Source organism: Macroventuria anomochaeta, assembly GCF_010093625.1.
Source record: "Macroventuria anomochaeta strain CBS 525.71 unplaced genomic scaffold BU25scaffold_39, whole genome shotgun sequence".
NCBI classification, from domain to species: Eukaryota; Fungi; Ascomycota; class Dothideomycetes; order Pleosporales; family Didymellaceae; genus Macroventuria; species Macroventuria anomochaeta.
Window position 1 is genome coordinate 187,775 of NW_022985400.1, and position 27,695 is coordinate 215,469.

General features: G+C 52.5%; 14 protein-coding genes across 14 annotated transcripts; 8 read left to right on the forward strand and 6 right to left on the reverse strand.

Annotated features, from left to right (window-relative positions):
• Positions 1-26: 26 nt before the first annotated feature.
• BU25DRAFT_183295 (HET-domain-containing protein) lies at positions 27-2,149 on the forward strand. The gene is made up of 2 exons (XM_033700937.1): positions 27-669; positions 732-2,149. The coding sequence occupies exons 1-2, from the start codon at positions 146-148 to the stop codon at positions 2,050-2,052; spliced, it is 1,845 nt and encodes a 614-aa protein (XP_033557316.1). The 5' UTR covers positions 27-145; the 3' UTR covers positions 2,053-2,149.
• A 1,817-nt stretch (positions 2,150-3,966) lies between these two features.
• BU25DRAFT_414641 (uncharacterized protein) lies at positions 3,967-5,186 on the forward strand. The gene is made up of 3 exons (XM_033707342.1): positions 3,967-4,410; positions 4,461-4,795; positions 4,846-5,186. The coding sequence occupies exons 1-3, from the start codon at positions 4,240-4,242 to the stop codon at positions 4,937-4,939; spliced, it is 600 nt and encodes a 199-aa protein (XP_033557317.1). The 5' UTR covers positions 3,967-4,239; the 3' UTR covers positions 4,940-5,186.
• Positions 5,187-5,592: 406 nt separating this feature from the next.
• BU25DRAFT_350756 (amidase signature enzyme) lies at positions 5,593-7,503 on the forward strand (the record flags this gene model as incomplete). The annotated part of the gene is made up of 3 exons (XM_033703322.1): positions 5,593-5,630; positions 5,696-7,097; positions 7,237-7,503. 3 exons carry the CDS (start codon positions 5,593-5,595, stop codon positions 7,501-7,503), a joined length of 1,707 nt encoding a protein of 568 aa, XP_033557318.1.
• Positions 7,504-7,843: 340 nt separating this feature from the next.
• BU25DRAFT_434395 (uncharacterized protein) lies at positions 7,844-8,531 on the reverse strand (the record flags this gene model as incomplete). The annotated part of the gene is made up of 3 exons (XM_033708856.1): positions 7,844-8,055; positions 8,211-8,338; positions 8,446-8,531. 3 exons carry the CDS (start codon positions 8,529-8,531, stop codon positions 7,844-7,846), a joined length of 426 nt encoding a protein of 141 aa, XP_033557319.1.
• A 959-nt stretch (positions 8,532-9,490) lies between these two features.
• On the reverse strand, positions 9,491-10,420 carry BU25DRAFT_401331 (methionine sulfoxide reductase A). Its single transcript, XM_033705008.1, has 2 exons — positions 10,120-10,420; positions 9,491-10,007 (listed from the first exon to the last, which is right to left on the reverse strand). Exons 1-2 carry the CDS (start codon positions 10,358-10,360, stop codon positions 9,658-9,660), a joined length of 591 nt encoding a protein of 196 aa, XP_033557320.1. The 5' UTR covers positions 10,361-10,420; the 3' UTR covers positions 9,491-9,657.
• Positions 10,421-11,613: 1,193 nt separating this feature from the next.
• BU25DRAFT_298512 (uncharacterized protein) lies at positions 11,614-11,928 on the reverse strand (the record flags this gene model as incomplete). Its single annotated transcript, XM_033701951.1, has 2 exons — positions 11,614-11,715; positions 11,779-11,928. Coding segments are annotated over 2 exons (252 nt in total), but the record flags the coding sequence as incomplete, so codon positions are not given.
• Positions 11,929-12,261: 333 nt separating this feature from the next.
• BU25DRAFT_308547 (uncharacterized protein) lies at positions 12,262-12,528 on the reverse strand (the record flags this gene model as incomplete). Its single annotated transcript, XM_033702092.1, has 1 exon — positions 12,262-12,528. A coding segment is annotated over one exon (267 nt), but the record flags the coding sequence as incomplete, so codon positions are not given.
• A 2,293-nt stretch (positions 12,529-14,821) lies between these two features.
• On the forward strand, positions 14,822-15,558 carry BU25DRAFT_478710 (uncharacterized protein; the record flags this gene model as incomplete). Its single annotated transcript, XM_033711006.1, has 3 exons — positions 14,822-14,911; positions 14,963-15,262; positions 15,313-15,558. The coding sequence occupies 3 exons, from the start codon at positions 14,822-14,824 to the stop codon at positions 15,556-15,558; spliced, it is 636 nt and encodes a 211-aa protein (XP_033557323.1).
• Positions 15,559-16,014: 456 nt separating this feature from the next.
• Positions 16,015-17,904, forward strand: BU25DRAFT_425142 (uncharacterized protein; the record flags this gene model as incomplete). Its single annotated transcript, XM_033708333.1, has 3 exons — positions 16,015-17,013; positions 17,083-17,245; positions 17,342-17,904. 3 exons carry the CDS (start codon positions 16,015-16,017, stop codon positions 17,902-17,904), a joined length of 1,725 nt encoding a protein of 574 aa, XP_033557324.1.
• A 376-nt stretch (positions 17,905-18,280) lies between these two features.
• Positions 18,281-19,455, reverse strand: BU25DRAFT_462278 (lytic polysaccharide monooxygenase; the record flags this gene model as incomplete). The annotated part of the gene is made up of 3 exons (XM_033710509.1): positions 18,281-18,750; positions 18,805-18,817; positions 18,871-19,455. The coding sequence occupies 3 exons, from the start codon at positions 19,453-19,455 to the stop codon at positions 18,281-18,283; spliced, it is 1,068 nt and encodes a 355-aa protein (XP_033557325.1).
• Positions 19,456-20,533: 1,078 nt separating this feature from the next.
• On the forward strand, positions 20,534-21,109 carry BU25DRAFT_183413 (uncharacterized protein). The gene has a single exon (XM_033700938.1). The coding sequence runs from the start codon at positions 20,625-20,627 to the stop codon at positions 20,919-20,921; it is 297 nt and encodes a 98-aa protein (XP_033557326.1). The 5' UTR covers positions 20,534-20,624; the 3' UTR covers positions 20,922-21,109.
• A 942-nt stretch (positions 21,110-22,051) lies between these two features.
• Positions 22,052-23,721, forward strand: BU25DRAFT_414645 (glycoside hydrolase family 93 protein). Its single transcript, XM_033707343.1, has one exon. It carries the CDS (start codon positions 22,525-22,527, stop codon positions 23,689-23,691), a length of 1,167 nt encoding a protein of 388 aa, XP_033557327.1. The 5' UTR covers positions 22,052-22,524; the 3' UTR covers positions 23,692-23,721.
• A 542-nt stretch (positions 23,722-24,263) lies between these two features.
• BU25DRAFT_451566 (40S ribosomal protein-like protein S19) lies at positions 24,264-25,276 on the forward strand (the record flags this gene model as incomplete). The annotated part of the gene is made up of 5 exons (XM_033709762.1): positions 24,264-24,352; positions 24,406-24,410; positions 24,503-24,529; positions 24,584-24,701; positions 24,775-25,276. 5 exons carry the CDS (start codon positions 24,264-24,266, stop codon positions 24,983-24,985), a joined length of 450 nt encoding a protein of 149 aa, XP_033557328.1. The 3' UTR covers positions 24,986-25,276.
• A 172-nt stretch (positions 25,277-25,448) lies between these two features.
• BU25DRAFT_434401 (dihydroxy-acid dehydratase-like protein) lies at positions 25,449-27,580 on the reverse strand (the record flags this gene model as incomplete). Its single annotated transcript, XM_033708857.1, has 6 exons — positions 25,449-26,500; positions 26,549-26,941; positions 26,995-27,102; positions 27,174-27,217; positions 27,266-27,363; positions 27,422-27,580. The coding sequence occupies 6 exons, from the start codon at positions 27,578-27,580 to the stop codon at positions 25,449-25,451; spliced, it is 1,854 nt and encodes a 617-aa protein (XP_033557329.1).
• Positions 27,581-27,695: the final 115 nt, after the last annotated feature.

The window sequence follows — 27,695 nt, forward strand, 5'->3', positions numbered from 1 at the left end:
CGACAAATAAATCATCCTCCACCAGGCAAGCCAGGAGTTCCTTCTGTTTCGGCTCAATTCCCTTCTCACAGACTAAATACCGCACCACGATACACGATACACGGCCGCCACATTGAGCAGAATCTACATCCTCGATCATACCAACATGGCGGTACTAAACGTTCGACGATATGAGCATAGCCCGCTGCAACATCGTTCGTCCATTCGGTTGCTGACGCTCCTACCCGGGAGCCCTAGCACGCCACTGAGGTGTCAGATAACCGAATTCCAGAAGTTTTCCAACCCATCCTACGAAGCCCTGTCTTACGCATGGGGTGATCCTGTGTTTCCAGAAGTTATTCAAGTGTGCGAGTCTGCCGATATCGAGCGGATCAGCTGGCATATTCCTATCACACAAAATCTGTCCGAAGCTTTGCGTCGTTTGCGTTCGGACGCACCTCGAACGCTTTGGATAGACGCGTTGTGTATCAATCAGGAGGACTTGGAGGAGAAAGGACATCAGGTCGCGCGCATGGGTCGGGTGTACCACGAAGCGAACCGTGTTATTGTTTGGCTTGGTGAAGACCAGGCCTATCCCAGGACCAGAGCGCTCCTTACGCAGGACGGGAGGAACCGATGGCCATTGACCCTGCCTGAGAGTGACCTCGGGGAACTTGCTACAATTCCCTGGTAAGCCTAACTCCGCTTCAGACCGTTGTGGTCTATAGAAACTAATCGACATTCATCGCTAGGTTTTCCCGTGTCTGGGCAGTTCAAGAATATGTGCTTGCACGACAGGTATTTTTTCAATTAGGGCCATTGTTGACATCAGCTCAAAAACTTGAAACGGTTGTTAAACGCACAGGTGTTTACATTGACGGAGACAAAAAACTATATGATCAGTGGAAATCTATACTACGCCTTTTCGAATACCGTAAGTTGGTGCAAGAGCGCGAATCAGACGATGCAAACTCCCAACTGACGCTGGTCCGAATCTTCCTGGACCTTACCCGTTCACGTTTGTGCAAGGACAGTCGCGATCGCATATACGGTATCCTTGGAATCTTTGAGGATGTCAATATTGTCCCATACTACACGCTCCCACCGAGGCAGGTCTACCAAGACTTCGTTTCGAAGAACCTGGTAGCTGGAGATTTCTCGATACTTCATGAATGTTGTATCGGTACTGCCCAGCCAGAAGAACAGTCCTACGTGCCGTTCTTTGGCCAGTCTCGGTCACAATCCACATACACATCGTTCGCAAGCCGATTAGCTACATATTGCGCCGGACTGCATCAGCCACCAGTAGTCAACATAGACGAAGACAATTACATCTCGGTACAAGGGTTCTTCATCGATACAGTGCAACAAAAGCTGGATTTTGCGGAAGACTGCGATATCGAACTAGAGTCCGGGGGCCCACTCACACATAACCCTGGATCGGGCTCAGAGACTGCGAAATTGCCGCTTCACGGAACCTGGGGAGCTATATATCAGACAGCCTTGGGTCATCTTGTCAACGAACCTGAAGATCAATCACGCTGGCGCAAGGATTTCGAAGTCAACCGTTTGTTTCCGCAGTTCTCAATGGCGCCGTATCCGCACAACAGCCTCTTCGACGTGCTTGTACGCGCAATCAGGACGGACCTGAATGGTGATTACGACTGGACCTCCAGCAATGGACGGATCAGAACAGATTCGCACTTGCATCGCTCTCGCCGGGAGAATTTGCAGGAACGATCACTTTTCTGGACCACAGCAGGCTTCATTGGGTTGGGTACCTGTTATCTACAGCCGGGGGATGAGGTGGTCGTCTTCAACGGCGATACTACACCGTTCCTCCTACGTAAGGAAGGATACTTGGAAGGCACGGAGACAGACGTATACAAGATTGTTAGTGACTGCTATGTGTACGGTTGGATGTATGGACCCTTTCCGGATAGGACTGTCGCAAGGGATCCTTCACGCCGGTTACGTATCACCAACAGGGTAAAGGGCCTCCTAACTCCGAGTGTCGACACTAGTGGCAAGCAGCAAAGTAGTCTGCCTACAAGGACGTTTATCATTAGCTAGTCTCATTTGTCCTGCTGTGGCCAAATCACAATGCTTACTTCAATGCTGTCCAAACAAGTTGCGGTCTCCGACTCGACATACGGACCCACCAAAATTGTGCACACCTCCAGTATTACCAAGCACTACGTTGTGATACACCCTACCTATGGTATGCAACGACTACTCTCATCCTTCATCTAGAGCTTCGACAACCTGCGCCACCGCGACACAATCCGCAACTACACTACACCGTTTCCACTGTCTCTCACCACGAAGCCGATGAATTCTTCGATTGGATGTTACCCAACGCTATTCGCTTGACAGCCCCCCGTATCTCATAACTATAATCCATGATGATTACGATATGGCTCCCTTCTCAGCATCTCAAATGGTACTCTACGACCGTACCCTCCTCGGGTCGATGCATGTTTGCTCAGGAAGTTCTCAGCTGTTCACATGAGAACGATCGTCTCGAAAGTCCGACCTGCTTCAACCCACCTCTTCAGGTATATCTCTCCAATTCCCAATCTTTCGTATACAATGGTACTTCCGTTCTGGATCGGATTTGGGGTGACGAGCATTACTTGCGATTTAAGCGGGCCATACCATTCGTCTATTAGATTGTCGTAACCGTCGAGATGACTGGTGTCCCAGATATGTTTGCCAAACGCTTGGAAGGTTGTCATGCTTCTTTCCTTTTCCGTGAATTTTCCGGTCCATGGACAATATGGCTTGACTCAGGCGGGTTTCAAGAATTCACCATGCCTTGGACACTCCGCAAGGTGTATCGTATCTCCATGGGCAATCTATCGGTGACAATAAGCGCAGCCGTAAAACCGACTTACCGAAAGATCATCCTTCATGTCAGAAATATAGCTCTTGATCACCTCTTTCCGGATCAGCAAATTTTTTGTTACCCACAGGGAGTGCGATAAACGTCATGACTGTACATCGTCCCTTTTCTCTGCTGATTAGCTGTCTGTCTAGTTTGACCACTCCTGCAATCCTATTCTCGTGACAGGTTCGGACAAAGTTCCCTTCAGTCAGCGAATCGTGATCATCATTATTCAAGACGAATGATGCTGTTTGTGTGTGCACAGCTATTTTGCCAGCGGCGGTATTCTGGCCAACGTCAATAGCGTCGAAGACCCCGGTATGGTCATCGAAAGCGTCACACCAGTATCCCTCAACGCATACCCATATATCTGTGAGCCTTTCGGCGTATTCATCCTCAGGGCGTTAGAGATGTAGCCATCGAAGGGATGACGTCAGGTTCTGGCGCGTCTCATCTGTCTACGCTTCGAGAGGCGGCGCGTCAACAACAACCATAGACACTCTGCACCACGACTTGAGACCTGCGCCTCATTTGTGCAATATGGTCCAACCTCACTGATTAACATCAGCTGCAATCATCAGCCAATGTGCGCAAAGCTTTCCCCTCGCGCAACGAGAGTAGCTTCCACCAGAACGACATCTAGACCCATGTTGCTTCAGCGACAGCAACATCGTTCTACAGATCGCTGCTCTTGAGATCAAGCTCATGCTCTGATGCATCTGATTGAGCCTCAACAGATCTAAGCATAGCTCCCGCGCGCGAGGCTGGTCGGGAGGTGGAGGTGGGACCGGGGAAGCACAGCGACAGTCGCGACAGCACCTCTCACCCACCCATTTTCGAAGCGAGCAATTCTCCATTCTGATCCAGGCACAGCGATGAAGACTTAGCTGTGAGTGGTTGCTGCCGAACTGATGTTCGCTATAACAGGTGTCGCTATGCTGTAGCCGCCGCCCTGCGTCAAAGCGGCAGCTCGGACATTTTCTGACGCACCGCGCTTCGAGCATCTCATTGGTACCACCAGCGACTACTCAAGATGCCCTGAAACAACACAGGTCCAGACTGTCCACACGCAAGAATAGCAACTTCGACAGCGAGACTCCGAACAACTTTGTGAAATGTATTGTTGAGGGTGAGTTGGTATATAAGCCACCTAGCTTTCGACCGTAAGAGAAGCATCAAACACATCACCAGCCAGCTCATCAATTCAGTCTCCTTTCCTCTTTTACTTTGCAATTTCCTTGTTTCCTTGGTCAAATCTCCTTCTCTCAGCTTTCTTCAATCTTCACGAAAAGCGTTGATCGCATTCAATCTTTCTCACGACTCCTTGGTCTTCACAACTTTCAGCAATCTTTCCACCATCCACAACCGCCAACATGCCTGTCCCCAGCTACGGTACCATGCCTCTAAGCAAGATGTTTCTCCTCGTCCGCATCCTCCAGGCCCTCTGCATGGTCATCATTATCGGCATCTGCAGCAACTTCGTTCAGATGATCGTCGTTACCGGCGCCGAGCCGCCCAAGGAGTTCGTCGGCACCCTCAGCGTCGTACGTATCTTTCTCCCTCTCTTCAACCAGACTATCGCTAACAACCCCAGACGTGCATCGCAACCCTCTACGTCATGGTCAGCATCGGCTACTACTGGTCCTTCGCCAACCTCGGACTGCTCGTCATGGCCTCCATCGACTCTCTCCTGCTCATTGCGTTCATCGTCTGCGCCGTTACGCTCGGCAAGCCCATGAGCTATCTCAACTGCTATGTCATCGGCAAGTCGAGCTATGAGGTTGACGCAGCCAACGCCTACGCGTTTGTCACCTCTGCGAGCCAGAATATAAAGGAGTGGAGTGGTTCAAGTGTTTGGAACTGGGCGGGTGCGACAAAGAACAACTGCTTCCAGGGCAAAACTGTCTGGGGTCTCAGCATCGCTCTCTGGTATGTGGACGTTCAGGTTCTAGGAGCGTCGCCATCACTGACTTTGACAGTATCCTCTTCACTACTTCTTGTGCCCTCCTGCCTACCCTCTGGTACAAGAACAAGAAGGCCACGCCTGCGCCCAAAGCCGTCGAGGAGGCTTAAGTGCTCAGCTGGATCGGCACCACCGCACTTCTTCAACTGTCACGGTCATCCAAGGCGACCCTGTCATCGTCATCGAGGGGAGTCTGGCTCTTGACTGATACTCTTATCTTCCAACGTGTTCTCCAAACTCATAAAATATGCGTTGCGCGGCGTTTGGATCTGTTTTCCTACTGTCGCTACCGATTTACACGATGCAAATACTGCAGGCCGATAGTCATAATGAATCAAAATCATTTGTTGAGTGAGAACATTTGGGACCGTGATCATGTCATTAACGAAACGTGATCGATGACATATTGGTGTTGTTGACGCGCCGAAACCTGACGTCATCAAGAGCAACATCCACCTAATGTCACCGCCGCAAGACTTGAAGCTGTGCTTTATCGATTCATCGGAAACTTAAGAGGGTGAGTCTCGGAGTGTCGATGGAGTATTACTGATAACTTCGGAGTTGAGGCTCGTGTCTCCCCACCTTTGCGGCATGCGGCACGCTCTAGACGCGGTTAAGGCAGGTACAACCGCTGAATGCCGAAAGCTGGGGAGATAACCATTCCTCACGAGAATGCCGACGATAAGTGTCACGAGACGTCCTTGGGGGTTCTTTTGAGGCCTTGAACCTCTCTTTCCTCGACCTCACCTTCCAGATTGACAAGATGGGTCTCTTGGAGTACAGGCAACATAAGGCCGACTGGTAGGTAGTCCAAGCTCAAGCTCTCCCCGCAAATCCATAGCTCTATCGTAACCGACACAACACAGCCAGCGCAAACAGCACGAGCGCGCGACCAAGATCGCAAACCTCCCAGCAACCTACAGCTACCCTCTAACACCGCAAGAGCGCACGATCCTCGGCAAACCCATCCAAGATCTTGTCCAAGATGTCCAGAAGAACGTCACGAACCCCATCGACATCCTCCGCGCCTACGGCAAAGTCACCCTCAAAGCCCACGAGAAGACCAACTGCGCGACGGAGATCCTCTTCCCCGAAGCCGAAGAATGGGCAACCAAGGAGTGCAACTTGAGAGGTCCGTTGGCAGGCATCCCCGTCTCGCTCAAAGACTCGGTGCAGGTGAAGGGCTTCGATATCACCGTCGGCTTCTCAACACACACCGGGAAACCGTATGCTGAAGACGGACCTATGGTCAGATTATTGAAGGATGCCGGTGCAGTCCCCTTCGTCAAAACCAATCTGCCCACCACCCTACTCTCTTTCGAATCCACAAACGACGTCTGGGGCCAGTGCACGAACCCGCACAACACGGCCTACTCGCCCGGTGGCTCGACCGGCGGCGAGTCAGCTCTGCTTGCGTTTGGAGGGAGCCGCATCGGTATTGGGAGCGACGTGGCAGGCAGCGTCCGCGTACCCGCGCACTTCAGCGGCTGCTACTCGATCCGGTGCAGCACAGGGCGCTGGCCAAAAATGGGCATGAACACCTCTATGCCGGGCCAGGAAGCCATCCCCTCGGTCTTCAGCCCCATGGCACGCACACTCAACGACCTCGCGTACTTCACCCGCTCGCTGATACAGTGCAGGCCCTGGGAGTACGACTACACGGTGCACCCGCTCGCGTGGCGGTCGTCCATCTCAGACTCGTACCGCGACAAGAAAGTGCTGCGCGTAGGCGTTCTCCGCACCGACGGCGTCGTCGACCCGAGCCCAGCATGCGCGCGCGCACTCTCGCTCGTCGCCGACGCCTTACGTGCCGAGGGTCACGATGTGTTCGACGTCTCGCCCCCGTCGCCCTACGAAGCACTGAAACTCGCGAGCCACCTGCTCCTCTCCGACGGCGGAGCGACATTCATGTCGTTCTTCCGAAGCGGCGAGTGGAATGACCTCGGCGCCGCCGCTATGATAAAATACATGCACTTGCCGCGGTTCGTCAAGAAGCTGCACTACTGGTGGGTCAAGTATGTGAGAAGAGATGAGATCTGGGCCGGGTTGATTAAGGACTGGCACCCCAAGAGCGCATACGAGTACTGGCAGCTGGCTGGCAAGCGGGAAGCGTATAAGGCAAGGTTCTACGACTGGTGGGACGAGCAAGGTAAGGACGCAGCAGCGATGGATGTTATGCTTGTCCCGCCGAATGCGACGCCGGCTGTGCCACATGGGGGTATGCATGATGCTGTTAGCAGTTGTGGGTATACGTTTTTGTTCAATCTTGTAAGTCTACACGCTACTTCCGCACTTTCTCCCACTTCCCACTCTTCCCATACTTCTCCCACTTCCCACTCTTCCCACACTCCTCCCACTTCTCCCACTTGCTCCCACTTTCTCCCACTTCCCACACTAACAACCATAGCTTGACTACTCCGCCGGCGTGATCCCAGTCACACACGTCGACCCCGCCAAAGACGCCCTGCCCTCAACTTTCAACTTCACGAAACTGAACGGCGTCGCGCAGGGCGCGTACAAGCACTACGACGCCGCCGCAATGTCCGGGCTTCCCGTTGGCGTACAAGTCGTAGGCCGACGGTTGCAGGAGGAGAAAGTCCTAGCCATCATGGAACGGTGTGAGGATGCGCTGGATAAGCACGGTGGGCGGTATGAGTTGTTGGAGATTGTCTAAGATGTGGTATGATTGTCGAATCTAGGCCGTCTTGAACACTTGTGGGGACCCTTCGTGACACGAAAAGCAAACAAACGCGGGTAGAGTCGTATACAACGGACAGGAACGCATGGCATGCCAAGCATGAGGTGTATGTGTCGTGCAGACATGGAGGCTGTGTGAGACCAATCTGGCACAGACCATTTTGACACATGGAGACATGGCGACAGCGCACTGGGCTTCAAGTTTGTGAACATCCGAAACCACGGGAGAGGGGTAGGAACACAGTTTGTTTGTGCATTCACTTTTCTCATTCTTTGCTCATTCGCTGCTTGTGTCTCCCTCTTACAAGAAATCGTGTCTACGAAGGAGGCATAACGTCAAAAGAGCTCGCAACCTCCTTCTCCCATGGCAGCCTATCCTTGCAGAAGATCTCCGCCGCCGGCTTGAACTCCTTGATCCCCTGGTCCAACAATCCTGTGCGGAGGACGATGTTGTCCGGGCCCAGCGCCTCCTGTGCGTGGTACACGTGCGTCGTGCAGTTCTTGCAGTAGTAGCAGTGGACGCTCTTGCCTTCAAACAATCAGCCCATATTCCTCGATCCTTGGAAAACCATTGGAGACAAACAGGACCCGACGATGCCAGATGGAGGCGAGATGGGTGGTTTGGTTGACTATGGGTTACAGAGGTTGATGGGGAAGCGAAGGGAAGGAGTTGGTAGGACGTACCAGAGTCGCCCTTGTATGTGTACTTTCCGAGGCTGTCGCCGCCCTTTGTTATGTTCAGGTTCTTGATGGGAATGATCTGGTTCAGGGTGTATGTGGCGCCGGAGAGCTGCTTGCAGGTATTGCAGTGGCTATCATAGGGTCAGCAAACCACACTCCATTCCAAAATGATCCAGCTTCAGGGTCAGCGTCAGCTTCAAGAACGTCTTGAAGCTGGCGCTAGCACAGAGGAGCCTACCAGAGAATGTGCGCCTGCTGGTCCTTCTCAAGATTGGCAGTCCACTGAGTGTTGCCGCAGTGGCAGTGTCCCTGGAAGTTCGACATGTTCGATATAGGTATATTTCTTTGACGTGTAATTGGCGTAGAGAGGTATGTAAAGACCAACAAGGTCCTCAGCGGCAGCTGAAGTACTTATATGGCCGTCCCCACTCTTCTCGCGCAAAGAGAGCCGTCGTCAAGCGTGGTCCCCTTCTCCATTCTTTCCTCCTGATCAAGCAACGAGTCGACCAGTGATTCCAAATAAAGCCGGCATCCGCAGCGCTTTAGCGGGCTACCCCACGATAACGATAGATGCGATTTGCTGATCGGGTGCGGTCGAGACGCTTTGGGTATGACGTTGACATACGAAGAGATGCGCTGGCTATGAGATTCCAAATCTTACAGCACTGAAGTATGAGCGGTTGCACGCCTTAATTGCTTTCAAGACGCCGCCATGAGGTTTATCCATGCAGTATCTGTCATGCTCTGGAATCAATAAAAAATAAAAAATAAAAAGTCAATTGGCACTCCTCAGGAGCTGTTGTGTTCATCTTGAAGCTGCGCTGAGGGGTCTGGGAGCTCGGGGCAGGGCGGGGTAGGAATGATGGCGGTGGGGCATCAAGCTCGAGCTCTTGCGGATCCGTTCGCGACGAGCGAAGGAGCGGGTTATCCCAGAGCGTAAGGCGGGAAGACCTCCTGCTCTCGGGTTTCGTGATGTGTGACGTGGCTCGAATTGGTGATTGGAGAAAGAGAACTCGTGTTTGTGTAGAACAGCGAGGGTGGATGGATGAAGTTAGTTGCTTATTACCACGTGCTCTTGGTTTTCTCCTTTTCGTCTAATCTCTAGGGAAGAGCAAGGCTGCAGGTTGTGCATATAACGCAAGGCGGGCAGACTTTCGATATTCTTCCAAAGACGAGATTTGATATCTGTATGAAGTCATCTGCCAACATCGAGCCCATTTATCACATAATCTTCACTCGAAGCAAGGTCATGCAAAGATTGCATGCAAGAGAGGAACGGGGAGGACGCCAACATCAGGTGAAATAACATGTTCATGCTCGCTAGCAATAATGTCTAATATCGGTCTCTCAAGCCCTCGCCTCCATAACATGTTCATGCGCAAAATGCACACTTAATGTCTATTCTCCCTTCGTTCAATCTCTTCGCCACCATACCCATCCACCTAACCGCTCACGACAGCGGAGGAAAGCTCCTCAAAAAGTGACTCGGACACTCATAACCGCCCGGGTTCACATCAAGATACTTCTGGTGGTACGCCTCAGCATCCCACCACTGCCCCGCGGGCAGGACCTCCGTTGTGACGCCACCCTTCCACCACTGCTCGTTAACCTTCCTGGTGATGTCCTTAGCGACCTTCTCCTGCTCATCGTCATGGAAGAAGATAGCGCTGCGGTACTGTGTGCCGACGTCCGGGCCCTGGCGGTTTTCGGTGGTTGGGTCGTGCATCTTGTAGAAGAATTCAAGGAGCGAGGAGTATTCGATTTTCGTTGGGTCGTAGACGACTTGCAGCGCTTCAGCGTCTGTCGGAGAGTCAGTATGAGGTTCTAAGTACTACGTACGCGTTTGTGCGTGATGCGCTGGTGTAGCAGTAACAACGCGCTGCGCGCAAAATGAGGATGAGTGAGTACTTACGACCTGTTCGCCCGCTACACACAGCGCGATATCCAGGGTTCTGTGTATCGCCGCCAATATACCCAACGCGCGCATCATACAACCCCTTCTTGCCAAACTCGCGTCTGTACATGTGCTCAACGCCCCAGAAACATCCAGCAGCGACCGTCACTGCCTTTGCGCCCTCAGGCACATTCATCGGTTGTGCGGGTGCGGAAGACATGCTTGTGAATGGGCGGAAGAACTTTGTGAGAAAGGACATAGAGAGGTAGAGGAGAAAAGGAAATTGTAAGGAGCTTCAGATTGGCGACTCGCGGCTCGGTGTGCTCGGTAATAGATTCGGGCGCGATAATGACTGAATGGTGTTGTTTTTATGGGTCTGACAGTTTCGCCCCACGAGGGTTCGATGATGCCATCGTTATCTGACAAATCGCGTGGCGCGGGCTAGGCTGAAACCTCAAGGTGCTGCTGTGGCGCATGAATGTCTCTTTCCGTCGTATTGTCATCGAAGTTGTTGCTGTTAGGACTTTCGCCCTATATCGTGCACATGTCGTGGAGTTGAGGTGTCTGCGCACTGTCTGAACCGCCACGAGGTACAAAGTGTCTTCTACTAGCCGCATGCATGTTCCTGTCTAGGTAGGTTTGAATCTACTGTGTACATCTGGCTTCGACAGCACCTAGATGAAAGGTGGTCGACGTATTGCTTGGAGTCCATCTTGCGCAAATCAACTCGAGAATCATCTTTCGAGCAAGTGATCCTGTGATTCGACCTTAGATAAAATGTCTCGGCCGTCTTCCTTGCTTGATACGTTGTCGCTCCTGCTTCGCAGAAGCGTCTCAGCCGAAAGAGAACCTCAAGATCACACGAAGCGCAACCTCTGATAGGCAGATCAGAGCTCATTGCTGATTGACTGTAGTCTATATGCATCATGGGAAGGGGGGGGCATGGCTCTTGATGGTATGGGCGTCGTGGCAGGAGCCAGATGGAAGGAGCAAGGTCGAAGACAGCGCTAGTTGTAAGAAAGCAGTGATTCAGGCGCTGCAGTAGCATTAGTTTCGTTTGTGATGCAGTATGAACAGGTGACAGGAGCGTGGGGGACGGAGCATGGTTAAATAATTGTGGTGAAAGGAGCATGGTAGAAGTAACAACCAGAGTGACGAACACTGACACTCGCAACAACAATGACGGGAAGAAGTGGGCAGAGCAAAAATAGCAGCACAACGGTGGCTACATACTACCAGGACTTAAGGCCAAGCCCGGCTGCACAAGCATCCTCAAGTACAAAGCCAGATCTTTCCCTGACAGATCTGTATTGCACGGAGTCGACGCCCTTGGTTAGAAAGCTCACCACCAACAGCTTAGACCTGCCCATCTGGCTCACCGCAATCCTTGCTATCCCGGCACATCACTCGCCTACTTCTGCACCTCTTCGAATGCCTCTATTAGCCCCATCGTAGGACTGTAAATTTCTGAGATGTATCAACCGGACAGAGGTGGAATATTTGTCCTACCCCGGAAGCCCAGCTCCATGATGGTGCGCAGTAGGTTTCTTCTGATTTCAGCACTTTCATCATTTCGTTGAAAGTCTCGGTAGGGTCCTTCATTTTCCAGCAATTCTATCATGGGAAGTGCCCGCGAACAGACCTGTCTAAAGACAACCGTGTACCCTTGTCAATGACGTTGAGGTCTGGCTCGAACCACAACTCTGCGAGGTACTCCTTTGGGCGAAAGATTTCGTCGAGGGATCTGCTGATCAGACGCGCAATGCTAGATACAGCATTGAGACGATCGCGGCGAAAAGTAAGCTTCTTACTGATGTACTTGCTGATGTCCCACAGGTAATCGCCGGTATGTGCTGTGTCTGGGACCCATCCGTATGACAGACCCCATGACCTGTTTTCGAGCTGTCGATGTTTGCGACACTGCAGTTGCAGCATAGTCTCCCCAAAAATGATCAATCTGCTAGCCAATCGTTTTTCTTGGTATACCTAGGCACGGCTGTGCCACCGCAATAGCTCAAGATCACGTTCCATTTCTCTGATATGTCGAGGCTAAGTATGGATGCTGTACTGGTCTTGTATGTCTGGTCGTAGGTCAGAACGAAATGGTACGTGTATAACAGGAAACACAGGGCGCTGAAGAAAGGAGTAGTCGCAGTCGGGACTAGCTGTAGCACATATCGTGACAAATGCGTAGGCGAAGATGTAGGGCGTTTGCACGAATTCCCTTTTCCAGTCTGCTAGATCATGGTGAACAATGCATACAGCGCCGATCCATAGATAAAAAATACTAAATCTTCGAGCTACCGTGATAGCCTCCCGAAAAACCACTGGAAGTCGAGCAAAGCGGATCTCGGACCTGTAAAGAGCCATCTCTTCGGACGTAGTCACAAAGGGTAGCGCTGCATCCCAACAGTAGCTTAAGGCCGCTTAGTGCATATTCTCGTCCGCGAGACTATACGCCTGATCGAGTTCGTGGAGAGCCAGACCATCTTGGGGGTGTTCGGCCTGGAGGTTGATAAGGCGCCTAGGAATGTAGATGGTTTGATAACGATCTATGACTGTCCTGCAGTTGGAGTGTGTGGTCTCGCAATCTTTCAACCACTTCTTAATCGCTCTAACGTTCTCATGGGATAGGGGACCGTGGTCATCCAGAAATTTTTCCTGAAATGCGTAACCATTCCTGACAGGGCTCCAATGAAGACCAGAAAGAATGTACAATCTGCTCCTGCTGCGAGATTGATGAAGCAACACTGTAGTGGTAGACCATCATTTAAGGGTTAAAGGACTGTTTTACGAAAGAGGAGCGTCGACTATGTTCGCTCGAAGGAGAAGAGAGAATTGCAAGTGAGAAAGGGGGCGCGCTGGCTTGTGGGGCCGTGCGGGGCAGCTGGCGATGCGCTTGACTGATCACCACAATGCCTTCTTCACAACTCCATCATCGCACTCTCTACATGAGACCATTTGCACTCAATGCGCAATGCATCACCTGTCACTCAAGAGAATACCACATGTTCTTCGATGTGGTAGTAGCGGTGCCGTTCGTCTCGTGCAGGCGCGCACACACGCCGCTGCTGCCCCAGGACTGTCGACAGTCTCTTCCTAGAAGCTGCAGTCGGTCGGTAGCTTGACTTTGAGTTAGAGGCGAGCTTCATGATCTCAAACATCCTGTTCACAACCAGACCGCGTTTCGGTCGGTCATTATTGGCCTATGTCTTCAGCTGACTTGTTGCTCAGTAACATCAGCTCTGCAGGACAAAGTCCTGTACTACTATCGTATTCTGTACATCTTCTTTCAACCAGTGTTGTTCGATTATCAATGTCGCATGATAACGACAGGTCGGTCGACTTCAGCTCGATGCTACACTCGCGGCTCGCTTCACCTTGCAGACCATTTGTTTCTATTACACAATGTGTGTAATGAACTTTCAATCTCTTTCGCTCGAACCTTGATGCCGGGTGAATGCGCTCTCCGTTTTGAGCGGCTGGGATTGGGGCCTGGACTTGGTCACATTCATCTGTAAATACACCTTCCTGGAACGCAAGGCTTGCCGAGAAGGTTCGAACACTACACGGCCAAAACGAGCAGTCTACTTGTGTCAACCTCTCGAGTTGAGCACACATTTTCCGTGCGGCTTGACCTTCGCCAAGTCATCCGTCTGGATGCTCTGGAGTGACAAGCATTAATTTGCGGTTAATATACCCGTCAATGACTGCATGCCCTACCAGGATCTACAACATGGGTCAGCCTTGTACATCAACCTCACCGTCCCTCAATTCTGTCTATACGGGCAACATACGGATCTTGTGCTACTAGGTGGTGGCATGATCTGTCTGCATCGTGCTCATTCTTGAAAGGTTGACAGACTAAGTTCACCGCTGCACTGGCTACGCTCCACTCGTTACAAGTCGCTATCGACCAGCATCTAGACTATTCATCTCGAACCAGCTCGGTACCAAAATAGTATCAACATGTCTAGCTCTGTTTCAATATATGTTTACCGTTCCAGCCATGCGTGCGTACTGCGAGTAAGACTCACAAAGTGCACCGTGGAGGCAGGAGGATCATATGCTGCAAGTGTATCGATTATGGGGGGAAGGCTTATTACAAACATGAGCTATTTGAGCACAGTCTTGGAAACGTGCATGGGGAAGAATACAGGACCGGCTGATTACATACTCCGCCACCCAGGTTCGAAGGACGGGAGATCATACTTGCAAATACCAGGAATGCATTCCAAACAGGAACTGGGCTGCGTTCTGACCTGTGAACACTACACGTATTCGCTTTACATGGTCTGTTCCAGCAAGTAGAGCGCGTGTGGGTATCGTTTTGTTTACTGAGGGCTGACTCTCTTGTGTACCCCAGAGTCTCACGGCACGCTTAGTCTAGTGCATTGACAACCATTCAGAGATAGGTGCATCTGCCTTCCTGTTTAAACGAGAACGCCTCCGCACTACAGACGGCTCTGGACTGCAGTCTGTGAGCGGACCGCCGGTCCACGAGCTTTCGATATTGCTGCTATCCTTGGCGACCCTCAGTAACCGCGGATGCACTATCGTGAGTTCGGCTCAGTTGGAGCGACTGTGGTCGTGACTAGCTCTGGGGAACAGTATATAACATGCCCCAGATCCCCCGGATGATCAGCCAGCGTCCTTCCAAACTCGACCACCTTCGCTCAGTCGGTTCAAGATCTTCACTCCGTATTCAACCATCATCACCATGAAGTGGCTTCTTGCTCTCGTTCCGCTCGTTGCTGCGGCACCAGCCCTTCCTTCATTCGAGTCTGACGATGCTCCTGACCCAGGACAGGTGCTTTTACGTCGAAAACTCGAAAATGTTCATTGTTGCTGACCAGTCTAGGTGAAAATCCTGAAGGTCGGCACTGGCGGTACTGGATGCCCCCAGGGCTCCGTCAGCACTATCATTTCTGACGATCGAAGTGTCGTTACTTTGGTCTACGATTCCTATGTCGCCTCCATTGGCCCCAGCATTGCCGTCACTGAACAGCGCAAAAATTGTCAGCTCACTCTTGAGCTCGAGTACCCGGGTGGCTTCCAGTACTCCATTCTGAGTGCTGACTATCGTGGATATGCAAACATCGAGAAGGGCGTCACCGGCACCCTGAAGTCGACCTACTACTTCGCAGGCAAAGCCCCTCAGGTATGTCGCTCTTCGCATTACACTTCAATGCCCCCACTGACACATCGCAGACTAGCACCGAGTACACCTTCAACGGTCCGGTCACTGGCGACTACCTCAAGCACGACGAAGCAGACAGCACCTCCGTTGTGATGTCGCCTTGCGGCAGCAAGGGCAACATGCTGAACATCAACTCTCAGGTCCGCCTGACCTCCACCAACTCGAAGGCTACCGGTCTGCTGACCACCGACTCTACCGACCTCAAATTCAAGCAGGTCGTTTACGTGCAGTGGAAGAAGTGCACTGGCAGTGGCTAAGTAGGGTCGTTTCCTTATTGGGGCGGTACAATTGACCGCTTGCCGATAAGAGAAAGAGGATTGGTTTGAGGTCGTTGGTAGCTAGTGAATTGATTGTGATTTGTTTGAAGTTCCACAGCCTGTCATCTTGCCTTTTTTTTAATGAGCCTTGCTTGCAACACTGGTTCGTGCCTGCAGATCTGAGAATTGAACGAATGGAGACTCATGCTTGTCGTACTCGCACCTGCCATGCGTGAGCCTCTTGCCTTACTGCGCTAGTCAGCGCACTTGCCAACACATTTCAAGAGCAGGAACGGTATATGCTAGCTTTCCTTCCTGGTGATTAGGTGCATCTGTCGGTCAGCTTTTACCTCTACTACAACCACATCCGCCATCGCTCACCGCCATCATTCTTCGCTTCTATCTTTCCATCGCTTGTCATTTGTCGACCGAAGCATCGTCATTTTGTCACTACCAATGGCACACGTGTATCTAAGCTCATCGCGAAGTGACTGTGATCGCGATTCAGGCTACGGCAGTGACGGTGCCTCGTATGACATTGCCTTGAGGTCTGCTACACCGCCTTCGTGGTTCCTTGAGCCACTTTCACCTACTGCATTCGTTGCAGCTGTCAAGTTAATCGACTGCACCGCCACTAGACAAGCAGTCGATACCGCACACGATGCGCTCCAACTGTTGGAATACGCTCCCACATATACCAACACGTGTCCTACGCTGCTGAAGCATCTCCACTCCACTATCTCAATGGCAGAGAAGCATAGGCCCAGTTGTGCCCGCGCGCTGGATCGCTCCAAGACTCATCGCGGAGAAGGTCACCCTCACGGTTCCAAAGGTACCAAGGGTCGTAAGCCTCAAGACTTCTACAAAGGCATAACAAGAACGGAAGCACAGAAGTTGAGGAGAAGTGGAGCGACGCCTGAGGCAGCAGCCGGAACCAGACAACGCCTAGCGGAGCAACATGATTCATGGCGCTACGCAACTGAGCAGCATGAAAGCGAGCAGACTGAATCTCCGCAGCAGAAACTTGGGCAACAACAATCGGAGGAGCCTGGTATCGAGCAGGTCGGGGACGAGCAAGTTGCTATTGGGCGAGGTGGCCTCGAGCGGCACGTCTCTATTCCTGCCGCGTTGCACACTGGAGATGCACCGACCGCCGACGCTTTCATTGAGTCCATTCGGACTTTACCAGAGAATGCAGTACCTGACCTCATCCAGCGAATTCAAGAGGATCCCAAGCAGGACGTTTCGGCAATTGCGAACTTATGGCACGACGCCATTACGTTATCACAACCACCCTTACTCTCTGATGCATCTTCGCCACTCTTGCCGGTAGAACAGAACAGTATACCAAGCCTTCAGTTCGACATGTCAGACGAAGGTTACGAGAGCCTGCCCATTCACTCGCCGTCCGACCTGTCCCGTCCTTTGGATGGTATGACTGTGACCAAAGACATAGTATGGAACAGCCCGGGTACTGAGTGGGATTGTTCCTCGGACGAGTCCGCATACGAACGCCCACCATAGGCGGTTGGGTTTTTCGAAGGAGACTCTGCATCAAGTCCTGTTACACCCAACAAAACATACAGTATTCGCAACCCGATGGTAGCACCTCCACAGGTTCCGTACGAGCTACCATATCACAAGGGTACTGCTTGCGTGAGCTGCAACAGTTGGACGCATGACAACGGTAAGCTGTATTTCCCTCGAGGTACAGCCATACAGCTCCCTGGCTGCGGACATACTGTATGTCAGTCATGTCTAACGGAGCGCTACGACTTCAAAGGAAGTGATGATCTCTGCATAGCCTGTCCTGTATGCAACAGCTTCGTCTGTTTTCTGGATGAACCGGGTCTCTTGCAACCAGCTCTCATCCTTGACTTGCTTTCGCAAGTCAGAACTCTACCACTTGATGGCTTTGCAAAACAATCCATTATTGTCGATGGACGAGAGGCTACTGAATTACTAGCCACAGTGTACGCTGTCGTCGCTCATGAATGTGGAGGCGATGAAGGACTTGGGACTGCACACATGTCACCACGCAAGCTGCTTCGACAACTGGAGGAGTACTTTAATGCACGACGATATCAGGACTTGACCACTCCTGAACAGTTGAAGATGTCCATGGAGGGTTGCATCGAAGACGCCGTATTTGACGAACTGCTACGGCGATCCGAGAACAAGTGGTTGAAAAAGCAGGCGACGCGCTTGCGACACAAACGGCTAACAAAGCTAGTGCCAGAGCTGGCAAGGAATGAGCGGGGGCTGGAGTATATATTGCCAACCTGGAGGGTTATCATCGGGTGGGTTGTCGGCATCATGACGTTGAGGTGGGAGCAAAGGTTCTGAGCTCGCTGTTGGGTCTAGACACTCTACGGACCAGTTTTGTCCAGCGTATGGGCGACAGCGTAATTAGACTGCTTATGACGAGGGGCTCTTTCGCGGTCATGTTTCTGTATCCTCTTCGTAGACTGCGCGCTGGATCAAGTAGTCACGATTCAGAGCAAATCACTTGTGTAGATGGAGAAGAAGCTTGAACAGCGCAGTTTATATTCGCCGCAGAACCAATTCTAGTCCCAAAAGGCGCTATGCTACAAAAAGGTGTAAGAGCTATACACAAGAAAGTGAAGATGTGGCCATCGTACAAAGATACAATCCACTCTCAAAGGAAGATCTTGGAGAAACATCAATCATGTCCGCCCCTCTAGACATCTAAAGCAGATATCTAGAAGAAGAGAGAGCGAGCGTGGCGGCGAGCCTTGGTGTTGCTGGAAGAACCAGCAGCCTCCTCGAGCCAAGCAATGAAGGTCTCGATGGTGAAGGTCTTTGGGAGCGAGCCGGACTCACCGGCGCCGCTGGAAGGAGCAGGTGAGGACGAGGCGACGGGGGTGGAGCTGGCGACGGGAGTAGCCTCAGCAGCGGCGGAGGTGGCAGCGGGAGCAGAGGCAGCAGCAGAGGAAGCAGCAGCGGAGGTAGCGGCAGGAGCGGTGGGGGTAGCGGTGGCAGTGCCGTTGCCAGCGCCGGTGGTGGGAGCGGGGGTGGAGGAGCCGGAGCCGCCGGTCCAGAGAGCGGGACCGGGGATGTTGTAGTTGATGGTGGCGGCGTAGGGGTTGAAGATGATGCCGTCCTCGTCGGCGGTGTAGAGGCTGGTGCCAACAACACCCTCGGGGGTCTCAGTTCCGGAACCGGTGACCTCTGTGACAAATTAGTTCTCTGAGTTAGACAAGTTCAATCACAAGGAAGGCATACCAATGTTCAAGCACTGTTTCGAGTTAGTTTGTACGTTCAATGTAGGGGAACAGGATAAAAACTCACCTGAGGGTAGTTCTGGGCACCGTTGGCGGAGCTAGCACCGTGAAGAGCGATGATCTCGTGGCGGAAGACGTACTTGCCAGCGGCAAGGGACTCAGGGACGGTGACGGGCCATGTGTTGTTCTGGCTGATCATCTTGACGGCAGCCCACTCGCCATCAGCGTAACCGTCGGCCTGGATCTTGGTCCACTTGAGCGAGGTCTTGTCAACAGACTCGACATCACCAGTGTATGGAGCGACGTAGGTGATGACGGGGCCCATGTGGGACTCGGGCCAGGTAGTCCAGTGGAACTCGACTGTGCCACCGGCAGCGACCTTGGCCATGGAGTCGGAGGAGAGCTTGGGGCTACCAGCCTTGTGGCAGATGATGTCGGCCTCGCCGAAGGAGTTGGGCTCGACAAAGCCGTTGTCGAGGTTCTCGGCGTACCAACCAATGTGCTCAGCGGGGGTCTGACCGTTCTGGTTGGCGTAGTAGTAATCGAGGAGGAAACCCTGCTCGAACTGACCGTTGATGGTGACACCATTGACAGTGCCGTGGGCAAGAGCACCAGCGGCGAAGGCGGCAACGGTAGCGATCTTGGAAAGCATGTTGATGAATTGATCTGGGATCTTCGAAAGGAGTTTGAGAGAGTTGTGAAGATTATCGTTGCAAACGATGGTGAGTTCTGAAAAGAATGTTGAGCCGGCTAGCGGACTTGAAATGAGTGAATGAGGGTGGGAAAAGAAGGTACTGAACTGTAGCAATGAGGTTCAAGTCTCGAGGTACCTTTGCATCCTTATATTCCAGCCGCTCGCACCCCCAAGTTGACTAAGATGAAAGCCCAGTACACAATGATTCATGCCGCGCGCAAAGCGATGTTCACCCACTGCGCGTTCCTGAAACTCCATCCTACAGTACCGCTTTAAGGTAGACAAGCGACATTGAGGGACCCGAGAGTGTCCCGTGTCTGTAGGCTGGGCGTCAAAACGAAACTTCGGAACACTCTCGTGAGGCATGATGAGGTGTACCTTGCACAGTACGGAGGTTACGCTGTGTTCCTGGCAGAAGGATTTCGCGTGGCGGGCATGATGTGGTTCTGGTCTTCGGAAACGGGTTTAGCGAGTGTGTGAAACATGCATCCCAATGCTCCTGCTTAATCTTGCCTCGGGAACGTTGACGCCGCCAAGATGATAGTGGTTTCTGTCAAATACGTGCCAAGAGCGCCGCATTACGTGGGGCAGCTGTCAAACATCTAGTTTTGATCGTGCAGGGCTGGTTGACATGAGTTGAACGGACGGACGGACTGAGTGTTCATGCATTGGTATTGATGCGTCGTCGTCCATCCGCATGCCACAGTGCTGTTCAAACCCTCGGCAGTAAGCATGGAGATGCCAGTCCAAAAGCCACGTCCTGCTGGCCCACCATCGACAGCGTGTTCCTTTGATGTTGTCGCCTCGCAGCCTTGTCTTGGTTGTCGATTCAGTGCCTGTCAGATTCAAGATCTCGAATCGCCTGTGGAACGGTCATGCACGCAAGCGAGGCTAGGCTGGGTGGGTCCACGGGATCGGAACGCTGACGGCTCTAGCCAGGGGTAAAACTCCAAGTTTTATACATGAAACAGGCAATTTTCCTCCAATAGCGCGCGGAACAACATCTTTAACCAGTCTGGCTTGCATGATGGAATCTGATGTAAATATTGGAACGACGGATACGCGGAGGACCAAGGCATGGCATCGGAAGGCGGCTGCGAAAGACGAATGTCGGTGAACTTCTCCTGATGACAGACTGTGACAGCGAGACCTCTGCACGATGTCCCTACCATCAACGATGTTCCGTCATACGTTGCGTTTCGCATATTTTGTTTCTCTTTTACTGCTTCTTGACAATATCGCCCGCTGTCAAACGAAGCAAATCTGAACGCTGTCAGACCCAAAGATTGAGAGTCAAGAGTGGGAAAAATTGGCCGCCCAGGATGAATGAACGAAGAACCAATCCCGAATCCGAGAGCCAAAAAACCTTAGGGGAACGTTACAACTTACCACGCGCGACACCTGCTCATGAACTGCTGTCTTGATCTCTATAAAGAAAGAGGTCAAATGCTGTCGTCTTATATTTCCTTTCGGTTGTAACACAATCCGCTGGTGTCCGCCTACGAGCAGGCGAGATTATCAGCTCAAAAATTGTGCTCAAAAGGCCGCATACCGACCGAATCACTGTTCATTAGACCAAAGACCTAGTGCATCTGCCAAACAGCGCAGCCTTGGACCCTCAGGTCCGAATCGACTGCCTCGCCCCATTCGTCGATGTCGCAGACTCCACGACGTGATCTGCCAGACCAGCAATGCCTCGAGATCGTCCCTCGATGAGGCGTGGGATGTCACGTTTACCCCCTCAGACCACTGAGAGATATTGCACTCGTTCTCACGGGTAACATCTTCATACCTCGCTACTCACCTGGGATCGCTCCGTGACATGGTGTTGTTCGATGGCTGGTAGGCCACAGTCATTTTCGTGGTCAACGCCAACGCTATATGGTATCGAGACAGTGATGCCAGTGAATGCGAGAAGACTATCGACCTGAGATGCATATGAGCGCTGCAGGATGGACTAAGGTACGTACTTGTAGACGGGCGGCTCCACCGCATGTAGCAAGTTTGTCCAAGGTACCAAGTCTTCTCAACATGATGCAGGCCTGGCTTAGCACACCCAACCTCAAAGGCTAGAAACATTCGATAAGTAAACAGTGTTGCCTCTGTTTTTCTGTTTGGTTGCTTTCCGGCGTCGTTCCAAGTACATTGGTGAGGTGAACCCAGAAATTGCTTTTGCTTGAGTTCGTGGTAAGGGGTACAACATGATGCGCCACCGTAGCTGCAGATGAACCGCTAGTCCAGCAGCTCTTCAAAAAAAACCTATCGAGCAAGACTGCGCAAGACGATATGTGCAAGTGCATCATCGTTAAAAGAGCGTGTCGAGCCTTCAAAAGCAGCTGCGCCGTGACTAACGCGTAGATTTCGTGTGTTCAGTGCTTCAACCGCTAGGAAAATATCGTCAACGGTCATCGAGGTCCGGCGGCATGGGAGGACGGTGCCGTTGCAGGTGGTCAGGTTGGTGGAAGGAAGCAACGCCAACGGTTGCCCAGAGGCTCCTTCCGTTGTTCGCGAGGTGGTGGCGTCATATTTCCGTGAGCTTCGCCAACACCTCCGACTTCAACCTTCGACCACCACATCACTCACATCACGACTTCAACAGCTCTCGGTGATTCTCCGATACTTACCTTGGCTTTTGTCTTATATCTGCGCATCACATGTCCTGATCACCGCAGCTATGCCTTGATTCAGTGTGGTACACCGCGCCTCGGCTGAATTGCGCGCGGGAAATCCTGGAGCAATCAAAGCTAACAACATGTTCGGCATATCGTTGCTGCCATTCCCCGCAACATCACCGTCGATGATCTCCACAATTTCTCCGGAGCCAGAATTCCCCGCAAATAACTGCTCGTGGAGTTGAGCGGAAACGGAGATTCCATGTGTGCTTCTGGTAAGCGTCAGGAACGGGCAGGTAGGTGACGTGATATTGGTCGTGAGGCTCGTGTTTCCTGGTAGATGGATTTTCTTTATATGATGGGCTGAGCGCCGATCAAACACTTTTTTTTCCAGCATCTCAGTTCAATCGTCAAGATGAGGCTCTCTACCTTCCTCCTCTCCTCGCTGCTTTCCCTGACCGTCTCGGCTGCCCCCCAGGGCTCGTCGAAGGTCCCTGAGTTCTTCTCTCAGCGCGTTGTCTTCACACCCCCGTCGAACTATACCGACCCTCGCACTCTGTACGCTCGTACTGCTCAGTTCGAGAACGGCAACCTTCTCGCGACATGGGAGAACTACAGCCCTGAGGGTAGCGACCCCAAGTCCAAGGTCTACTTCCCCATTTACAAGTCGACCGACGGCGGATACAACTGGAAGGAGATCTCGCGCGTTTACGACCAGGCGCAGCCTCAGAACGGTCTCCGCTACCAGCCATTCCTCTACATCCTTCCCAAGAAGTTTGGTCAATGGCCTGCTGGTACCGTTCTGCTTTCCGGAAGCTCTATCCCCACCGATCTCTCTACCACCCAGATTGAGCTGTACGCTTCTACCGACAAGGGTGTGACATGGAAGTTCGTCTCGCACATCGCTGCTGGTGGCGAGGCCATCCCTAATAACGGCCTCACTCCCGTCTGGGAGCCCTTTCTCATGCTCCACCAGAACAAGCTCATCTGCTACTACTCAGACCAGCGTGACAACGCCACCTACGGCCAGAAGATGGTTCACCAGACCACCACCGACGGCAAGAACTGGGGCCCTGTTGTCAACGATATCCGTCACTCCAGGTACACCGACCGCCCCGGCATGCCGACCGTCACCCTCCTGCCCAATGGCAAGTACCTCATGACCTATGAGTACGGCGGCGGCCCTACCAACAGCTCGAGTTACAAGTTCCCCCTCTTCTACCGTCTCTCTACCGACCCTGAGAAGTTCGACTCCGCTGAGGACCACCAGCTCATCACCACCGACGGTACCATCCCCGAAGGCTCTCCCTACAATGTCTGGACCCCCATTGGCGGCAAGAACGGCACCATCATTGTCAGCTCCGGCACCAGTGGTGACATCTACATCAACAGGGGTCTTGGAGAGGCAGGCACACCTTGGATTAGGGTTCCCACTCCTGAAAAGCAGCACTACACTCGCCACCTGCGCGTGCTGAAGGACCCTAAGAAGCTGCTCATTATGGGTGGCGGTGTTCTTCCTCCTAGCACTACCAACAAGGTGCAACTGTCTGTAATTGACATCACCCAGTTCCCCAAGGCTTAGGTAGAATGTTGTAGATAGTTATACCAATGTATAATGTTGAACAATGAACCAAGCACAGTGATTACCTATGCAGATGTCGTACCGCAGTGACCCCCAGGTTGTTTCAAAGTGACAAAATTGTCGTCCAAAGTTTGATGCTGCAGGGCCTTTGATGTCGGTTGCCTGCACTGAATTTCTGTGCGCAAAGGTAACATGTATATATCTGCAGGCTATGCCTCGGCTCTTACCGGATCGTGCAGACATGCAGCATTGCACAAGTGGATTTTTTTTTCAGCATAGAGCTGCTGGACTGCGAATGCAGCAAATGCAGCGATACATTTTAAGCGGTGAGAAAGATTGCGACAAAAGTGTGATGCGTAGCCTGTGATGGGTGGTCGAGATGCTGCAGGCTTCGTCAGCGCACCGACCCGCTTTTTCACCGGGCCGACTATTTCACCGCACTCAGCGCGGGCGTTAGCGAGCCACGAGCGAACGAAAATCGAAGTTCGATTTGGCCAACACCCTCGACGACGCACTCGACAAGACTCAACACCTCTCCAACTAACCCCTCTATTCCCAGCAATACCGACAAAATGGGTGGTGTTTCTGTTAAGGACGTCGAGGCGCGGAAGTTCATTACTTCTTACGCCGCCTTCTTGAAGAGGCAGGGAAAGCTCCCCATGTACGTACCAATCAATAGTATTGGAGATGCGACAGTGTACTGACTATGAGAAGCCCAGGTTCGTACTATTCCAGCGGGTGAAGGATAAAACCTGAATCCCGTCGCTGGGGGATAATTGTACGATCAGCTCGCTGACCGTCTTATCTACAGGTTGGGTTGATACCGTCAAGACATCGCGTAAGTCTCTCATCACTCGACATTGCGCGTGCATCGTTCTAATAGGGATGATAGACTCCAACGAACTGCCTCCCCAGGACATCGACTGGTTCTACGTCCGCGCTGCCGCCGTTGCCCGCCACGTCTACATGCGCAAGACCGTCGGTGTTGGCCGTCTCCGCAAGGTCCACGGGTACGCCTTCCCATAATTCATCTACACTCACCCACGAGGGACTAGAGAAGGGGAAAGATGCTAATTGGAATAGTTCCACCAAGAACCGCGGTTCCCGTCCCTCCCACCACGTTGACGCCTCCGGCTCCGTCGACCGCAAGGTCCTCCAGGCGCTCGAGAAGATCGGCGTCGTTGAGATTGACGAGGACAAGGGTGGCCGCCGCATCACACAGTCCGGCCAGCGTGATTTGGACCGCATTGCCCAGACCACTCTCGAGGCTGAGGAGGAGGAGGATGACGAGTAAACGAGTCGGACGAGTCAATGATGAGTCGGATGCGTCTACAAGTCCCTCCGGATGAACAGATCCCTCTGAAGTAACGTTCGGAAAGGAACGTCGCTTGCATTTAATGGAGCATCTACGGTTTACGGCTTATGGCGTTATGCTAGGGCAGAAATAGCCTAGGTTATCTTCCAATGGAGACAGGCACTGCCTGAAAAGCAACTTGATACCCCATTTCTTCAAATCTGGCGCCACTTTATTCGGATATGATCACTTTGCCAGCATTGACCTTTCCTCTCAACTACCGATGTCCAGTACTCATTCATACAGAGCAGAGAAGGATTCTTATAGTGAAAGGGAACCACCATTTGGTTATGCAGATTGCTTGCTCAAAAACTTGACATCTAAGATCACACGGTGAACGATCAGAGTTCTGTTGTCATGTACCTTTTCAGCTCCCCCTTCTCCATAATCCTCACCCTCATCCTCAGAACAGATCCGTCATCGCGCCATGAGATGCGTCTCCCACCAACCTTGCGTACTTAGCCAGTACACCTCTCGTGACCGGCATAGACGGCGCCTTCCAACTCTTCAACCTCTCCGCAATCTCCTCGTCATCAACATGCATATCAATCCGATGCTTCTCGGCATCAATTGTAATCATGTCGCCCGTCCTAACCACCGCAATCGGCCCACCAACAGCCGCCTCAGGACACATATGCCCCACGATAAACCCATGGGAGGCGCCAGAATACCTTCCATCCGTAATCAGCGCAACATTGGTGAGTTTTGCGCCCATAATCGCCGCGCTCGCTTTGAGCTGCTCGGGCATACCCGGCCCGCCCTTAGGCCCCTCGTACCTCACCACCACTACAACGTTCTCGCCGTGCGGAATCTCGCCCTTATTCAGTGCGGAATCCAACTCATGCTCTTTATTAAACACAATCGCCTTGCCCGTGAAGCTCAACCCTTCCTTTCCGGTGATCTTCGCCACAGCGCCAGCAGGCGCAAGATTACCCCTCAAGATCTCAATGTGACCCGTAGGCTTGATGGGGTTGTTGAGCGGACGGATGACTACCTGGTCCTGCGGCAGGGAAGGGTAGGGTTCTACGTTCTCCGCGAGCGTCTTTCCAGTCACAGTAGGAATGGAGCCGTCGAGCAAGCCCGCTGCGATAAGCAGCTTCATCACCGCCGGCATACCGCCAATATCAAATAGATCGGCGGCCATGAACTGCCCCGATGGAGCTAGGTTGGCGAGGAACGGAATCTTGTCGCTGACGCGCTGGAAGTCGTCGATTGTTAGCGGCACGTCTGCTGTGCCTGCCATGGCGAGCAAGTGCAGGACGGCGTTTGTCGAGCCGCCGAGGACCATCATCATGACGAGAGCGTTTTCGAACGACGCCCTTGTGAGGAGCTTGCGCGGCGTAATGTTTTTCTCCATGCAAACCCGGATTGCAGCGGCGGCTTTGGCGCATTCGCGCATTTTTGCGGGGGATTCGGCGGGGGTTGTGGAGGAGTTGGGGAGGGTGAGTCCCATGGCTTCAAGATATCAGTATGCGTTGTAGCTCGTGTGGACGTACTGCTTGCCTTCGATGGATGTGGACATGGTATTTGCAGTATACATGCCACCACAGGCCCCTGCTCCTGGACATGCGTGCTTCTCAATGTCTTCCATGATCTCATCTGGCGAGAACTTGCCCGGCTCTGCACTCTCGAGGTTCTTGTAGATGTATGCACCGTGCTTCTCGTAACATGTCGAGATGTTGATCGGTCTCCTCAGCGTCTCCGAGTAGCCGGGCATGATGGAGCCGCCGTAAACCATGATTGAGGGTCGGTTGTGACGGGCAAATGCCATGATCACACCAGGCATGTTCTTGTCGCATCCGGGCAGCGCAATGCAGGCGTCGTGGTGCTGGGCGCAGGTGACAGTCTCAATGCTGTCTGCTATTATCTCGCGGGTCTGGAGGGAGAATCGCATGCCTGGTGCTGTCAGTGCCATCCTTTATGCAATGTCAATCGCGCGTGTTGCATACCTTCTCCACCCATTGTGATACCGTCCGACACTCCCACGGTGTTGTACTGCCACGCGAGCATGTTGTCCTGCTCAATATGCTTCTTGATCTCCTTGCCCAATCCAAGTACTACCAGCAGTCAGCAAATTGCCCCCCACGCATCATTGAGGCTCTTTCGAGGGCGGCGGTGGTTGGGTGACGTGATTGGGTGTTTTCGTTCGGAAGCGTAGACCTACAGTGCTTGCTGCATAACGGTCAGTACCATGACGCCACTTCCGTGGGGTAAACTCACTTGCATGGGTTGCCCTCCCACCACACGCTTGCAATACCGACTTGGGGGTATGTCTTCATGGCTTCCTTGTTGGGAACTCCGGCTGCGTACAGCATAGCCTATGGTACGGTCAATGCTGGCTTCAATATAGGTTTACACACTTGCAGATTGACATACTTGAGCACCTGGGAAGTTGTGGCCTGTGGTGAGGGTGGACGACCATCTGTTCAGCGCAGGTGTGCCATCCTCCTTCTTTGTGCCTTCAGGCAGATGTGGAAAGCTGAGGAAGCGCGGCTCCTCTGGCTCACGCTGCTTGTCGAGGTTCTTGGGGTCCATTGTGGAAGTTCGATATTATCAGTTAGCTGCCAATGGGTGCTTGCTCAGTTCCAACCTATGCAACCACTAATGGAGGCCGTTCAAAGCAATACGGAAGGCACAGTTGATGAAGTCA

Bases quoted from the DNA above. Each gene is read 5' to 3' on its own strand.
- BU25DRAFT_414645 (XM_033707343.1), top strand. From the start codon at position 22,525: ATGAGGCTCTCTACCTTCCTCCTCTCCTCGCTGCTTTCCCTGACCGTC.
- BU25DRAFT_414641 (XM_033707342.1), top strand. From the start codon at position 4,240: ATGCCTGTCCCCAGCTACGGTACCATGCCTCTAAGCAAGATGTTTCTC. The intron at 4,411-4,460 runs GTACGTATCTTT...TAACAACCCCAG, and splicing joins TCGTCGGCACCCTCAGCGTC to ACGTGCATCGCAACCCTCTA. The intron at 4,796-4,845 runs GTATGTGGACGT...TGACTTTGACAG, and splicing joins GGTCTCAGCATCGCTCTCTG to TATCCTCTTCACTACTTCTT.
- BU25DRAFT_183295 (XM_033700937.1), top strand. From the start codon at position 146: ATGGCGGTACTAAACGTTCGACGATATGAGCATAGCCCGCTGCAACAT. The intron at 670-731 runs GTAAGCCTAACT...ATTCATCGCTAG, and splicing joins GAACTTGCTACAATTCCCTG to GTTTTCCCGTGTCTGGGCAG.
- BU25DRAFT_401331 (XM_033705008.1), bottom strand. From the start codon at position 10,360: ATGTCCTTTCTCACAAAGTTCTTCCGCCCATTCACAAGCATGTCTTCC. The intron at 10,008-10,119 runs GTAAGTACTCAC...ACTCTCCGACAG, and splicing joins GTGTAGCGGGCGAACAGGTC to ACGCTGAAGCGCTGCAAGTC.
- BU25DRAFT_183413 (XM_033700938.1), top strand. From the start codon at position 20,625: ATGACAGACTGTGACAGCGAGACCTCTGCACGATGTCCCTACCATCAA.